Source organism: Pelophylax lessonae (assembly GCF_965119305.1).
Source record: "Pelophylax lessonae genome assembly, chromosome: 1".
Taxonomy (NCBI): domain Eukaryota; kingdom Metazoa; phylum Chordata; class Amphibia; order Anura; family Ranidae; genus Pelophylax; species Pelophylax lessonae.
In genome coordinates this window covers 574,991,774-575,008,935 of record NC_138768.1, presented here as the reverse complement: position 1 = coordinate 575,008,935, position 17,162 = coordinate 574,991,774, and the positions used below count along the sequence as shown (strand labels likewise).

General features: G+C 41.4%; 1 protein-coding gene across 2 annotated transcripts in view; it reads right to left on the bottom strand.

The window, feature by feature from the left end:
- LOC309567300 (uncharacterized protein) overlaps positions 1-17,162 on the bottom strand; it is a 43,264-nt gene that overhangs the window by 6,071 nt on the left and 20,031 nt on the right. Inside the window, exon 6 of one of the 2 annotated variants that reach the window (XM_082272706.1) lies at positions 8,665-9,266. The exons of the other annotated variant lie outside the window; for it this stretch is intronic. Coding sequence (XP_082128832.1) covers positions 8,895-9,266 — 372 coding nt within the window. The 3' untranslated portion in view covers positions 8,665-8,894. Of the gene's footprint in view, positions 1-8,664; positions 9,267-17,162 lie in introns of those variants that run through there. 2 annotated transcript variants of the gene reach the window in all.

The window sequence follows — 17,162 nt, the reverse complement described above, 5'->3', positions numbered from 1 at the left end:
CAGTTAAATTCGCACAGCGCCGAATCGCAAAAAGTGGCCCAGACGTAAGACAGCAAAATGCTCTAGTGGTAAAGTGGTTAAAAATCCTAGGATATGGGTGTCCGTTCCAAATAGAGAATAGAAATGGTTCACAGTAACAAAGGAGAAGTCCTTCTAAAGTTCAGTGCAGGGGTGTCAACAGAAGAAAAATTGTCCAAGAACCCAAGAGGTTATCACGCCACCCGGGTGTAACAAGCAGGAGGCTTACCAGAAATATGTGACCGCTAAAAAATAGTGGTCAACACATATTTTTGATTTATAATGCAATCCTCCAGACCCTTCCACCATATACTCCAAACATCAGTCATACAGCCTTAGGATGTATCTCCTGGAGATATATGAAATATGGAACTATGAGACCGCTAATGAATGGTGGTCAACACACGTTTTTGATTGATATTGCAATCCTCCAGACCCTTCTGCCATACACTCCAAACATTAGTCATGCAGCCTTAGGATGTATCTCCTTGAATTATGTTTAACCAAACATGACAGGAATTCCCAGCCAGGCTAATCAGTCTTATCAATGATCAGACATTGAAATGGAACAAAAACACTAACTATAGTGAAGTTCCATTTGTACAATAAAACATTTATTAAAAGTATTTCACTTACAAATATTCAGCAGTCTCCAAAATGGCCAGGAGTATATTGCACATGGGCATTTTTAAATATATATACAGTATCTCACAAAAGTGAGTACAGTAAAACCTTGGATTGCGAGCATAATTCGTTCTGGAAACATGCTTGTAATCCAAAGCACTCTTATATCAAAGCGAATTTCCCCATAAGAAATAATGGAAACTCAGATGATTCGTTCCATGACCATTTATTCATAAGTCCTTCAGTTTATAGTCCATAGAAAAAGATTATAGCATTGCGATAGGTTATATAACCATAAACTGTCCATCCACAAATAGCTGCTTCCACAAGGGGATTAGAAGCAAAATCCAGCAGGAGCTACAGAGTATCAAAGAGAAGAGAGGTGCCTCTAAGTGTAGCAATATGGTTCCATTTAATGAAGGTACAACTTTTAGCAACTCACATGGTTGATGAATAAAACAGGCACAGCTAAGTATGCAGGCATCCAGGGTAAAGCTGTCCACATAGACTATCTTCTGCAGCGCCGGCTGCCAGTCTGTAATCCTGACCGGGAAAACCACCCTGCAGTAAATCGATCTGAAAACTAAGGGGCAGCATGGAAGGGATGACGTAGATGGCGGTGCGGAGGATGGTCTATGTGGACAGCTTTAGCCTGGATGCCTGCATCCTTAGATGTGCCTGCTCCAATCATCAACCATGTGAGTTGCTAAATATACCTTCATTAAATGTAACCATATTGCTACACTTAGAGGTGCCTCTCTTCTTGTTTATACTCAGCTGTGACTTGAGGCTACTTGTATATCAAGACATCACTTTTATATCAAGTCAAAAATTATTTGAAAATTTAGCTTGTCTTGCAAAGCGCTCTTAAACCAAGTTACTCTCAAACCAAGGTTTTACTGTACATCCCTTACATTTTTTGTAAATAATTTATTATATATTTTCATGTGACAACACCGAAGAAATTACACTTTGCTACAATGTAGTGAATGTGCAGCTTGTATACCAGTATAAATTAGTTGTCCCCTCCAAATAACCGATCACACAGTCATTAATGTCTAAACCGCTTGCAACAAAAGTAAGTGCACCCCTAAGTCAAAATGTCCAAATTGGGCCCAAAGTGTCAATATTTTGTGTGGCCACCATTATGTTCCAGCACTGCCTTAACTCTCTTGGGCATGGAGTTCACCAGAGCTTCACAGGTTGCCACTGGAGTCCTCTTCCACTCCTCCATGACAACATCACAGACCTTTCGGATGTTAGAGACCTTGCACTCCTCCACCTTCTGTTTGAGGATGCCCCACAGATGCTCAATAGGGTTTAAGTCTGAAGACATGCTTGGCCAGTCCGTCACCTTTACCCCGAGCTTCTTTAGCAAGGCATTGGTCGTCTTGGAGGTGCGTTTGGGGTCGGTATCATGTTGGAATACTGCCCTGCGGCCCAGTCCCCAATGTGAGGTGATCATGCTCTGCTCCAGTATGTCACAGTACATGTTGGCATTCATGGTTCCCTCAATAAACGTTAGCTCCCCAGTGCCGGTAGCACTCATGCAGCCCCAGACCATGACACTCCCACCATCATGCTTGACTGTAGGCAAGAAACACTTGTCTTTGTACTCCTCACCACACAAGCTTGACACCATCTGAACCAAATAAGTTTATCTTGGTCTCATCAGACCACAGGACATGGTTCCAGTAATCCATGTCCTTAGTCTGCTTGTGTTCAGAAAACTGTTTGCGGACTTTCTTGTGCATCATCTTTAGAATAGGTTGCTTCCAAAGACCAATTTGATGCAGTGTGTGGCGTATGGTTTGAGCACTGACAGGCTGACCTCCCACCCCTTTAACCTCTGCAGCAATGCTGGCAGCACTCATATGTCTATTTCCCAAAGCCAACCTCTGGATATGACGCTGAGCACGTGCACTCAACTTCTTTGGTCAACCATGGCAAGGCCTGTTCTGAGTGGAACCTGTTCTATTAACAGCTGTATGGTCTTGGCCACTGTGCTGCAGCTCAGTTTCAGGGTCTTGGCAATCTTCTCATAGCCTAGGCCATTTTTATGTAGAGCAACAATTCTTTTTTTTAAATCCTCAGAGAGTTCTTTGCCATAGGGTGCCATGTTAAAGTTCCAGTAAACAGTATGAGAGAGTGAGAGCAATAACATCAAATTTAACACACCTGCTTTTCATTCACACCTGAGACCTTGTAACACTAACGAGTCACATGACACACGGGGGGGGGGGGTGACTAATTGGGCCCAATTTGGACATTTTCAGTTAGGGGTGTACTCACTTTTGTTGCCAGTGGTTTAGACATTATTGGCTGTGTTGAGTTATTTTGATGGGACAGAAAATTTACACTGTTATACAAGCTGTACACTCACTACTTTACATTGAAGCAACGTGTCATTTCTTCAGTGTTGTCACATGAAAAGATATAATAAAATATTTACAAAAATGTGAGGGGTGTACTCAATTTTGTGAGATGCTGTATATATATCTTTTTATTGTGATTTGGACTGGCTGGATAAGACCGACAAGATCGGCTGTTTGTTTTTTGGGCACTAGATGGAACCGTAATGATGCGATAACACAATATTGTTGCGTACAGGGTCCGCCTAGTTTACATGAGTTGTTCTATGATCTTCGGATCCTCCCTGTGTCTTGCCCTATTTGAACAGCGTGGTGGGGCTGTGCTCCCATGGCCCCTGGTGATGTCATCTGGGACGAAGCGCATAGGGAGGAACCTAGGATGTACGTTGCACCACACATGTGCAATATACTCACGGCCATTTTGGAGACTGGCGATCTGAACTTTCCATGGGGCCATGATGGCCTTCTGAGACCCTTGAGGATAAAAGGAAATCTTCAGTCTTTTTTAGGGAAACATCAATCATAAGATGGAGGCGCACCTGTTTCACCCAGATCTTCTTATGAGAAAAATCTTCTCTTATGAGAAAAATCTTCTCTTAATCTGGTTCTAAAGACTGAAGGTTTTTTACCCCAATGCATTTTCTGTATTAACCTCTTCAGCCCCAGAAGGTTTACCCCTTTAGGATCAGGCCATTTTTTACAATAAGGCACTGCGTTACTTTAACTGACAATTGCACGGTCATGTGATGCTGTAACCAAAAAAAAAAAAAAAAACTATGTCCTTTTTTTCCTCACAAATAGAGCTTTCTTTTGGTGGTATTTGATCACCTCTGCAATTTATATTTTTTGCCCTATAACCAAAAAAAAGACAATCATGAAAAAAAAACAATATTTTTTTACTTTCAGCTATAAAACCTAACCAATTTAAAAAAAGATATAAAAAAATAAAATGTATTCATCAATTTTGGCCAATATGTATTCTGCTACATGTTTTTGGTAAAAAAAAATCCCAGTAAGTGTTTATCCACTTCAGCCCCAGAAGGTTTTACCCCCTTAATGACCAGGCCATTTTTTGCGATTCGGGACTTTACTTTAGGGAGCGCTCCCGCGAACTGCCATACAGCTATGGAGGTTCGCGAAGCCCAACAGATATACTGCGGCGGGCGGTTGGCAAGTAGTTAATGATTGGTTTGCAGAAAAGTTATAGCGCCTAAAAACTATGGGCTATATTTATGGAATTTATATTTTTTTAATTGTTTTTACTAGTAATGGCGGCTTTCAGCAATTTTTAGTTGGATTGCGGTGGACAAATCTGAAACCAAGTGAAACTTTTTTGGGGACCAGTGACACCAATACAGTGATCAGTGCTAAAAAAAACGTACTGTCACTGTACTAATGACACTGACAGGGAGGGGGTTAACATCAGGAGCGATAAAAGGGTAAATGTGCTCCTAGGGAGTGCTTTCTAGCTGTGTGGAAGGTGCTTTGATAGGGGGAACACAGATATCCCTGTTCCTGCTAAGCAGGAACACAAGATCTCTATCCTCCCCTCCCAAGAATGGCGGTCTGATTGTTTACATGGGAAGACCGCCGTTCTGCCTCACCGAAGAAAGATTGACGGGTGCCAAGGAACCTCGGGTCCACTGGACCCGCTGATTGGCTCCAATCATCCATACAGGTACATGATTTCATGCAGGAGGGCCACCCCATTGCAGTATATTTGCGTGAGGAGGTCTGGAAGGGGTTACGGTGAAAAACTGAAAGTGAGTGCAGCTCCCCCCCCCCCCCCAAAGCCATACATTATACTTACTTTAGCCTGATCTTGATCCAGCAATGTACACAACAGTAGCATCTCTCTTGACTCTCTCCTTCCTCATAGGCACAGACACAGCAAGGGAGGAGAGAGCATGGGGCGGGGCTGTGTCTGAGCCACAGGCTGAGCTGCGCTCTGTATGCCTATGGCCACACAGAGCTGGCTTAGGAGCGAGCCCACACAAGTGCCCCCATAGTAAGCAGCCAGGAGAGCCAGCAGGGGACCTGAAAAAAAGGAGGATCGGGCTGCTCTGTGCAAAACCATTTCACAAAGCAGGTAAGTATGACATGTTTGTAATTTTGAAATATAAAAATGTTAGGGTTTACAATGACTTTATGCTTCTTTTAGACATGCAACAGTGTTTACAACTCCTGTGACAAATATGTTGCCTGTGTTAAACTTTGAAAGCCTGCAGCACTGCATTGCAACTGTGCAAAACATGATAGTGGTATAATTCTTGCTGCACTGCACCCCCAACAATGTGTCCGATTAATACCTGGAGTGGACAACTACATGGCAAATGAGGTTTAATGTGGAGAAATGTAAGGTAATGCACTTTGGGGCTAAAAACATAAAAGCAAACTATTCACTAGGGGGAGAACCTCTGGGGGAATGGGGAATCAAGGATGTAGAAATATCTGGGGGTTCTAGTAGAAGACAGACTGAGCAAAGGAATGGAATGTCAAGCTGTAGCTGCCAAAGCGGGCAAAATATTGCCATTAATAAAAAAGGGGATATACACCAGAGATAAAACTATAATCCTGCCACCTTACAAAACTCTGGTCTGGCCACATCTGGAGTATCCTGTCCAGTTCTGGTCACCAGTCCTCAGAAGGGATGTGCTAGAGCTGGAGAGAATCCAAAGAAGGGCAATGAAATGAATTAGGGGATTGGAGGACTTTAATTATGAGAAGCGACTACAACCACTAAATGTATTCTCGCTGGAGAAGAAACGCCTGAGAGGGGACATGATAGAAATTTACAAATACCTCAATGGTGATCCTAGCATAGGAAAACAAATATTCAGTCTCAGGGAGTATAAGAGGACACGGGGGCCACACAATGAGATTAGAGGAGAAGCGGTTTAACCTTAAGCTGCGTAGGGGGTTTTTCACTGTTAGGGCGGTAAGAATGTGGAACTCAATTGGTGGTTTCAGCGGGGAGTATTAAAACTTTTAAAAGACTCTTGGACGTGCATCTCAAGGAACACAATATAGGGATATTGGAAATGATTATCGTCACTAAAACACACACCTACACAGGTTGAACAGGATGGACTATCTCCAGTCTTTATTCAACCCTAACTACTATGTTACCTCGGCCACCTGTGTGTATGAGGCCTTTTAGACTAAGGGCTCTTTCACACGGGCGCTCCGTATGTCCGTATTTCATCCCATTTTTTTGCGGATGAAATACGGACATAATGCATGTCAATGGGATTGCGGATGTTAGCGGATGACCATCCGCTGACATCCGATTTTCGTCCTTTCAGTTCTGTTCCGTTTTTTGGAACGGAACAGAATCCTATTTTTTCTTCCGTTTAAAAAACGGAACGGATACAAAATCGGATGTCAGCGGTGTCATCCACTGACATCCGCAATCCCCATAGACATACATTATGTCCGTATATCATCCGCAAACGGATGGGATGATATGCGGACATACGGAGCGGATGACACAAGTTCAATCCGTGTCTGTGAAAAAAAAAAAAAAAGTGCAGCAGCGGAATAAAAAATCGGAGCGGCCGTGTGAAAGAGCCCTTATCCTCTCCTGTTTAGATTTCTTACGATATTACAACAGTAAAATATATTGGTTCCCTGCAGACCTCATTTCTTCATCGATATTAAACAATATGGTTCATTTCATCTGTTGTTTGCTAGGAGGCTGTGGGAAGTAGGGAATCTTCAAATATCCTTTGAGGGTCCAAAATCTAACAACAAATTTTCGTGTTTTTTAATAAATCCCCTGTCACAAATACAACCCAATACATAGTTATCTCGCAACAAATTAGTCAGTATGGATTAAAGCACAAGACTCTTAGAATATAGCAAACATTTTGTTTTTTATTTTACATTTTAAGACGTTTTGTGACAAAGAACATAAAGCAGTTTATATAATTATTTGTAGAGAACTGAAGACTATGCAATTGCTACTTCACATGTCAGACAAAGATATATTTTCATGTAAAAAAAGATGATTTGCCTTATTTCAGAGCTATTTCACATGATATTTATTTCATTACAGATACTGGAAATGACAATATTAAGCTGTAAACTGTGTGAAATGTCAGTGCTAGATTTTGTCATAAATATTGATACATTAAAAAGCACCTTGGATAAGTATATACTGTATTTGTTAGACAGTGTATGAGAAATATTTAAAGAGCATACTGAGTATCCATGCTGAAAAGTAAAGTTTTTTTACTCATATTCATTTTCAAAAGTATTTATATAATGGGGTATACAAAGACATTGTTATGTCTGCTATTTTAGATCATCCTGGTTAAAATGTCTAAATCTGTTGTTGTCAAATGGAGAAAGGAGCATGGTGACTAATATTGTTGGCTTCTCGTTTTGCAAACGCTTTAGCTTGGCTGTTATGCTGACCCTTTGGCTTCGCTGACCTAAATTAAGTATGTATTTAAAGCAGAACTAAACTGGATCTGAGCATCAGAAACTGAAAATACTATTAATTCATTTTTTTTTTTTTATTCAAAGCAAACCTACTCATCCATCCATACCTCCATGCTTTATTTTGTAATATGCAGTTGTCTTGAGTAAGGGCAGATGATTCATGTAGCATTTACTTCCTAGAATCTGTCTAGCCTTACCTTAGCTGAGAAAACCCCTCCTTGCCTCCTCCCCCCCCAGAAAGAATAAAAAAAGATCAAGAAGACCGCTGGGATGTATGGCATCATTTTGGCCTAGGCCAGAAACCAACAATCAACTGAAAAAATGTTAAAAAAAAGTTTTTAAGTTTAAAATCACAAAAAAAGTTTAAAACAAGTAAATATAATATACCTTCCACTGTTTTTACTATTTTTTACTGTCAGGTTTTTTTTTTGCCATCTGTGTCCCATTGCGGAGATTTCCCTTTACTTCCTGTCATATAGCCAAACAGGAAGTGGAAGAAAATCCCTGCAAATTAAGAGAATTTCTTGGGGACCCCCAAGTCACCAGAACTAGTGTCCCCATTGGAAGATTTCCCCTCTATTACTTTTAGCAGGACCACTCAAAATTTGGGATTTTCTTTTACTTTCACTTTTAATGATAATGGTAAACTGGACAAATATAGAGGGTACATTTCCATAATGGGAACACAGACAACAGCAAAAACTAACAAGTATTCTATTCCCTCTCCACTCTATCCAAAACTAAAAAAAAAAGTTTTGCCTTTAGTTATACTTTAATGTTGATTGAGTGAGTTTAGTTCGGCTTTAAGTACTTCTGACTTTTTCCTGATTTCACTGACATGTTTATTTGTTTCAGTCAATGAGAAATCATGTAATCCAAAGGGTCAGGATGAAGCTAGGGAGCTTGCAGTTAAGGATGAGGTCTGCAATAAAAAGCCTCCATATTTCTCTATGGAAATGACACCAACACGGTCTTTCAGCATGTTCTTTCAGTGCTATAATACTTGCAGTATTTGTTAAAAGACCTTTCCACTTTTTAGAAATGAACTGCCTTGGCTTGCACTAAGGTCCCTGCCTTGTGTCTGATATCCGCTATAATCCAAACTAAAAATGACACTGGTACAATGGCATTGGCACATTTGGTCAGTCATGCCATTGCATTTATTAGCAGGAAGATCATAGGGGTTGCAAACAAGTCCCTCAAGGGTCAAACTCTAAGAAGTGGAAAACTCATTTAAATTAGGTGAATACCTGAGTTAAATTGTCAGATTAGATGAGTTTGTATAGTCAATTTTGAACAGAAGAGGATGTGCATATTCTCACTTTTTAATATCCGACAAAAGCTTTAATCCTATACCAATTTAAATAAAAGGTAGTACAGAGTAACATAATACACTAAAATATATGCGCAACCTTTCAGCTTTTTTCTTTATTGTTAATATTGATACTGGGGTGCATGAGGATCATACTCATCCTCGTATCTAACATAATTATCACCTCTCACTCTCCTAGGGTCAACTTCATTTTCATGGTCATAGTAACCATTTTCATATTGGTACTCATTATACTCTGGATCATATGGAGCAGTGGTGCTTGCAACACCTCCATTGCTTCCTTCTTCAGTGGCTACGTTTTCATAGTCACTGCTCCTAGGAAGCTCAGTGGGCACACCAGCATTCTCCTCAAGTTGTGTAGTGGCAGGCTCTATGGTGCCGACTTGTGTAGGCTGCACGTCTGTGCTGCTCTCGTTCGCAGAACTCGTCTGTTCAGTGCCTGTCTCATTCATGCTCGCAGTACTTTCTTCAACCTAATCACATGGTAAGATGTGTAAGTAAGACGAACTTAAAGCTCATTTATATAGTACAGTTAAAGTACTCTTTTAATTAGTGCACTGTAAGTATTACAGTTCATAGAGTCTAAAGCCTGGTACACACTATGAGTTTTTTCCATTCAACCCAGCGGTTAAAAGAAAAAAAAAAAAGATTTTCTCTGGTCTGAGCCGCTGTACTAACTATCTGATGTTAGTACAGCGATCTCCCCAACTAAGCTGTTGTGTTCTGACAGGGGGGCGTCCCCAATTTGCGCTCTTAGCCATTGACTGGTCGGCTGCTGGTTTTCCAGCATGCTTGTCAGGCCACCAGCCATACACACAGTCTAAATGTCGACCGTTTTTTTTTTTTTTTTTGAAGCGGCTGATATCGCCCAGCATTCGGCAAATGTGTACGGGGCTTTAGACGGAAAGTGTACTACATCTTCAATGAGCACAGCTTTTAAGCTCCATTTAGTCATTTAATATTACTTTCACAATTGTACTGTACATGCTTGCTCTTACATATTCTTATTACTGTTTTAATCAGTTAAAGTTGAAATCTGGGCTAAACAAATATTGTTTAAATACAAGAGGCATGTGAGTTCTTACTTAAATCTTAGTGCACTTTTCTTGTTTCTTCCAGACCCTTACCTTCTCTATTCTGCTACTGACCACCTCTATGACAAAATCTCACCCCTCTCCTGCCCCAACCTAGCCACTTCTGTCTACAACAGTTTGCTGTCATTCTCACTGGACATACTTACCCCCCTCACTACACACAGAATCAGGTCCCAAACCCTACAACTTTGGCAAACAGATGACACTAGAAGTCTCAAAAATCGTAGCCACGCTCTTGAGCATCAGTGGCATATGACTAAGTCTCAGAAAGACTTCAACCAATATAAATCTTCCCTCCAAAAAATACAATATCTGCCTCCACATTGCCAAGCATGCTTATTTTATCACTGTCGTTAATCACCTCTCATCCAGTTCCCATCAACTCTTTTCCTTTAACTCTCTCTGCTTGTTCCTCCACTGCCTCCACCCACTAACTCACTCACTGCCCAGAAGATTGCCAATCACTTAAAAAAATAGATTGATATAATTCGTGATGAGATCTCCACTGTACAGAAATCTCCCCCACTTAACACTCCATGTCTACTTGCTTTTTCCATCTGGACTCCCCAAGGTTCTGTATCTGGACCTCTCCTATTCTCGATCTACTCCTCCTCTCTTGCTCCCTAATAGCCTCCCATTGCTTTAAATACAATTTCTTTGCTGATGACACCCAAATCTATCACTAATTTACTAATTACTGGACATATCAGTTTGTCACACTACTTCCTCAAACTCAATCTATCCAAAACCAAGCTCATAATAGTTCCTTCTCTATATGCCCCTTCCCATGCTCAAAGGAAAAGGGAGGAGTTAATGGTAATCCCCAAAGCCGCACATCTGTCCTGTTCTGTGGTTACTATCAGAATGGCAACCTCAGCATGGGCCCCAACCAGGCCACGCCCTCAACACGTTTCGCTCAGCCCCTCAGAGCTAAGTCATGGGGATGGAGATCCCATGCATATGGGGAGTATTTACGCATCATTGGCAGTCACTCAGGTATGTGAAGGGGTAAGAGATGTGTTTAGTTTATTCATGGTATGTGGTTGAATATAGGTGGAGTGAATAAATGTATATGTGACATGTAGTAAAAAGTGAAAAGGTGAAAAAAGTAAAAAATGGTGTGATGAGGATATGAAATGTAAAAAATGTGAATGAATGGATAATGATAATGAAAAATGATAATAAAAAGTAAAAAATAGGAAATAATAAAAACAATAATGAAGATAAATATGTGATGTATGTATATATAACATGTGGTGAAAAAAATAAGATATAAAAGGTGTAAAAAATATAAAAAAGAAAAAGTGGAATAGAATAGACTATTTGAAAATGAAAATAGACGAACCATTTGCAATAAAAATACATAAAGTGCATCGAATGGGCCAAAATGCCCCTTCCCATGACTTCTCTGTCAAGATTGATGTTGTAACTTTCAACCCATACGTGCATGCCAGGGTGCTAGGAGTAATCCTGACTCTGAACTTTCCTTTTGGCCTCAAATCTAATCACTATCCAAAGCTTGCTGCCTCAACTTCCGTAACATCTCCAAAATATGCTCCTTCCTAACCAATGGCACCACAAAGTTTCTAATTCACTCCCCAATTATCTCTCACTTCGACTACTTTAATTCCCTCCTTGCTAGACTACCTTTCCATAGGCTATCCCCCCATTCAGTTCATCATGAATGCAGCTGCCAGAATCATCCATCTTACCAACCGTACAGTGTCTGCTGACCCCAACACCACCCAACAAATAAAATTCAAAATACTAACAACAACTTACAAAACCATTCACAACTCTGCCATCAGCTACATCTCTTACCAAGTCCCAAAATAACACATTTTCCTTCCAAGACCTCCTGCTCTCTAGCTCCATTGTTACCCCCTTCCAGGACTTCTCTTGAGCCTCTCCATTCTCTGGAAATCCCTACCCTAGTCTAACTATCTCCTACTCTATCCTCCTGAAAACCCTTATGTTCAGAGAAGCCTACCATGCCTCCACCTAACAACTGTACTTTTATCTTCTCCATCAGCCCATCCCCCACAGTATTACTTATTTTATCACTTGACCATCCATTTTAGATTGTAAGCTCTAATGAGCAGGGCCTTCCAATTCCTCCTATGCTAAATTGTACTGTAACTATACTGTCTGCCCTCATGTTGCTGCGCAAACTGTTGGTGCTATATAAATCCTGTAAAAAAATAATATTAATAAAAATAATAATAATGTGTGCACTATTTTGGTCCGACTTTGAAGCGCTTTGAGGTCTATAGACCTCAAGATTACTCAGGCATTGCTTCAAGTCCAGTCAAAATCGTGGGAAAAAATCACGGCAAAATTGGTGTGAAAGGGGCCCTAGGCTCTGTTCACATCTTGGTGTTCCAGATCGTGGGCAGAATCGATCCCGAATCACGGCAAATCACGGGACCCCCGTGTGATTCCCTTCACTTCCAATGGCCCCCTTAAAAGCGGTGCAATTTTGGCACGATTGTTGTCCAACAAATCGTGGTAAAATCGCGCAAACAGAATTGTAGGATGTCTGTTGCCCAAAAGAAGTTCTTATCAGGCGTCCCGCGACTCAGTTTGTGCAATTTTACTGTGATTCGTTGGGCGTTTGGGGTGCCATTGGAAGTGACGGGAATCGCACGGGAGTCCCACGATTTCCCGTTATACGGAATCTCGGGAAAAATCGCTGGGATTCTGCCCGCAATCCAGGGTGCCAATATGTGAATGAAGCCTTTGAGCCATTTTAGAATTTCAGCTATGGACATGTGAAGTGAAGCATACAGTATATATTTCTTTTGGGAAACATGGCAGTCTTTTGTTGGTATTGAATTACAAGGGTTTTCTTTTGTACATCACGGGACACAGAGACATAAATCATAACATATGGGTTATATAGCCACCTTTAGGTGAAGGACACTGGTAACCCATCAGAATTGATGCACGCTATATAACCCCTCCCACACAGGAAGTGCCTTTGTTTTTTCGCCATTGTCTAAAGATGATGGTCACGGTGGAGAGTTTCTCCACATTTCAAGAAAGAAGATATGCTACATACCCCGATCAAAGGTCACTGAATCTAAGGGGTTAGCTGTCAGATCCATCCTAAACAGTCAGTGGACTAAAAAGATGGTACCTGAGCTTCGGGAAGCAGATACGAGGTGTTGCCTGTAATGCTGTCCTTTTTAGGCGCTGGACCCCTGGGATCCGGACCCTTGCAATACCAAACCCCAAAGGCGCTCCTTGCAGGATGCTCTACAGGTCCAAGGCCATGGCACCTCTAAAACACAGGGGACCCAGTCCTTGAAGGTCGCTAAGACAAAGCTCGCCGTGATGGGTGAAGATTGGATTCCTGTTTCTAAACCGAATCCTGCAGCCGGACTGGTGAGTCCAATTTAAAATATTTACTGATTCAGCAATCCTTGAAGGTAAAAATTTGCTGTGATAAATGCAAATTGTAAATATTTTATGCACTGTTCCTTTTAAAGATAACAGAGACCATGTGCCATATGTATCCCTCCATTAGTCTAGGGATGTTATGTTTACAAGTTATATTTTGTTAAGGCAGCTGTAGGATTGTTGATTTAAATCATTATTTCCTTGCCTATTGTTTTACATGTGTGTACCCTGTGCTGAATGCCTCAAACAGTATCAGCTGTGACAAACAGGATTTAGCCTAAGCTGCTCTTACCCCACTTGTTTGTTATGTTCACCCTGGCGCATAAGCATTCGCATGTTTGCCTCTGCCTTGAACTCATGTCTATGGCGTAGGCCTATTCGCACGCGTGCGCAGGAATCTTCGCCTATGAGTACAGGCTTACGCCACATGGTGGGTGTGTTCTAACGCAATTGGCGTGCAGGTTCCTACGCTTTGCAATAGAGAACAGTCATTTCCAATTTGTGGCCCTACCCTTCGGGCTAGCCACAGCTCCAAGAGTGTTCATAAAGATCCTAGCTCCAGTATTGGCTGTTCTTAGATCCCGGGGGATATCTATAATAGGATATCTGGACGATCTATTAATAAAATTTGGTTCTAAGCTAAAATGTTCATCAGACAGTATAGTTCTTAGAAAGTCTGGGTTGGATACTGAACTTGGTAAAGTCAGCATTACAGCCGGTCCAGCGTCTGGAATATCTGGGTCTTCTTGTAGACATGGTGCTGGCAAAGATTTTCTTGCCAGCAAGTAAGGTCACAGACTTGAAGGAGCAGGTTCGGTCCGTAGTAAGTTTAAAAAACCCTTCTATACGTCGTTGCATGAAGATACTGGGGAAAATGGTATCCGCATTTGAGGCAATTCCCTATGCCCAGTTCCATGCCAGATGCTTACAGAACAACGTTCTGTTTGTCTGGACCAGAAAGGTTCAGTCTCTGGACCGACCCATGTCTATGGTACCAAGACTACGTCAGAGTCTAAATTGGTGGTTGTTGACCAGAATTTTGGAGAAAGGGAAATCCTTTCTTCCAGTGACTTGGAAATTAGTCACTACAGATGCCAGTCTCTCCAGCTGGGGGGCAGCTCTGGAGGAAGGCACTGTCCAGGGGAGGTGGTCTCGGTTAGAGAAAGGTCTTCCCATCAATGTTTTGGAAATCCAAGCAGTCAGTCTGGCTTTAAAATTCTGGACATGCAGGCTTCAGGGCCACCCTGTCAGGATACAATCCGACAACGCAAAGGCTGTGGCTTACATCAACCATCAAGGAGGCACAAAGAGTCGGTCAGCCCAGAAGGAGGTGGAAATCATCCTGTCTTGGGCAGAGAAGTTTGTGCCATGCCTAACAGCAACCTTTATTCCAGGAATAGAGAACTGGCAGGTGGACTTTTTGAGTCATCAACAGATGTTTCCTGGAGAGTGGTCCTTACACCCCGAGATATTACAATTAATCTGCCTATGCTGGGGAGTCCCAGGCATAGATCTGTTGGCATCCAGGTTCAAAAACAAGTTGAAAAAATTTGTGTCCAGAACCAGGAATCCACTCGCATTTTAGTGACTCCTTGGGAGGAGTATTCCCTGATGTATGCCTTACCTCCCGTGCAGCTGATACCATGCCTATTGTGCAAAATCCAGCTAGAGGGGAAACCATTAATTCTGGTAGCTCCGGTATGGCCAAGGAGGGTTTGGTTTGCACAAATCCAGAGATTGGCAGTGACGAGGCCTTGGGCCCTTCCACTGCATCCGAACCTACTCTCTCAAGGTCTGATATTCCACCCTACTGTACAGTCTCTAAATTTGATGGCTTGGCTATTGAAGCCTTAATATTGAAGGAGTGGGGTGTATCTGGCCCTGCAGTTCATACACTGATAAACACTAGAAAACCAGTCTCTAGAAGCATTTACTACAGAGTCTGGAAATCCTACATTGCCTGGTGTGAAGCCAGGAAATGGCATCCCCGCATATATATTATTGGGAGAATTCTAGCTTTCCTTCAAACAGGAATAGATATGAAGTTAGCCTTGAGCACTATCAAAGGGCAGATTTCAGCCTTATCATTTTTTTTCCAGGAACCAATCGCTTCCCATTCTTTGGTTCAGACCTTCGTCCAGGGAATGTTACGTTTGCTTCCACCTGTGAAGCCACCACTATGTCCTTGGGACTTGAATTTGGTATTGGCAGTTTTACAAAAATAGCCCTTTGAGCCTCTGGGGCAGGTTCCCCTGGTTCTTTTGACCAGAAAAATGTTTTTTTTTACTGCGATTACTTTCGCTAGAAGAATATCGGAACTAGAAGCTCTTACGTGTAAAGAGCCATACTTGATATTTTATCAAGATAGGGTGATGCTATGTTCACACCCAGATTTTTTGCCCAAGGTAGTGTCTGCTTTTCATTTGAATCAGGACATTATACTACCTTCTTTTTTTCTGGATCCTCACTCAGAGGAGGAACAGTTATTGCATTCGCTTGATGTAATGCGTACACTTAAGTTTTACTTACAGGAAACAGCTCAGATTCGTAAGACAGAGAGCTTGTTTGTGCTGCCAGAAGGCCCCAGAAAGGGGTTGGCAGCATCTAAATCTATGATTTCTTGTTGGATTCGCCAGGTTATTACCCAGGTGTATGTTTTAGTAGGAAAGGCTCCACCTTTTCCTGTAAAGGCACATTCTACCAGAAGTGTAGGAGCCTCTTGGGCACATTGCAATCAAGCCTCTATGGCTAAGATTTGCAAGGCTGCAACCTGGTCGTTGGGACATATGTTCACTCGTCATCTCGGGTGGATGTTGGAACCCAGGAGGAATCTGTGTTTGGCCGCAGGGTTCTGTAGGTAGCGGTGTAATTCCTTCTTTTGGGGTCAGATGGTGGTATTTTTTGGTGTCCCCCCCCCCCCCCGTCCCCCTCAGATGCATTGCTTTGGGACTTCAAATGATTTATGGCTCTCTGTCCTGTGATGTACAAAAGAAAATTGGATTTTTAATACAGACTTACCTGTAAAATCCATTTCTTGAAGTACATCACGGAACACAGAGGTCCCTCCCCTCTTCTATGGGGCCTTTTATTGCTTGCTACAAAACTGAGGAACTTACTGTGTGGGAGGGGTTATATAGGGGGGAATCAATTATGATTGGTTGCTAGTGTCCTTCACCTGTAGGTGGCTATATAACCCATATGTTATGATTTATGGCTCTGTGTTGTGATGTACTTTAAGAAATTGATTTTACAGGTAAGTCTGTATTAAAAATCCAATTATTTATCTGTCTCAATTTTTTTAAAAACAAAAGAAAAAAAAGTGGTAAAATGTTTTTCACAAATTAAGCATTTATTAAAATATTTTGTGGATGAGTTTTTTCTTAATGCTTCTGCAGCAACACTTGGAATAAATAAAAACACAAACAATTTATTTTAATTTTATGAACAAAAAAAAAAAAACTTAGGAGGGCAGGATTAGAAGTTAATTACGGCTTGTTAGGATTAACAAGGAGTTACCCAGGTGTTAATAATAAAAAAGAAGTTTAGTTATAAAAAAGCATTTTTTTTTTCAATTTAGGTTTTGCTAACATTTAATCAAGCACTGATCAGAAACATCTGTTAGTGCTGAGCAGTTCTGAAATTGCTGCTTATAGCTGCTCTATAGAGATTTGTAAATTGAACGCTAGAGAGAGCTCTGTACTACTCTGTAAGCCAAACAGGCAGTAGATGTAAACTTTAGCTGAATGACATTTTGTTTGCTATATGCCGTCTTTCAAAAACAGCTGGCCGTATGCATATATGAAACACCTGGGTGGTCCTTAATGCCGAGCTGACACATATATGCATCCACTAGGAATTGTTTTTCTGCGCTGT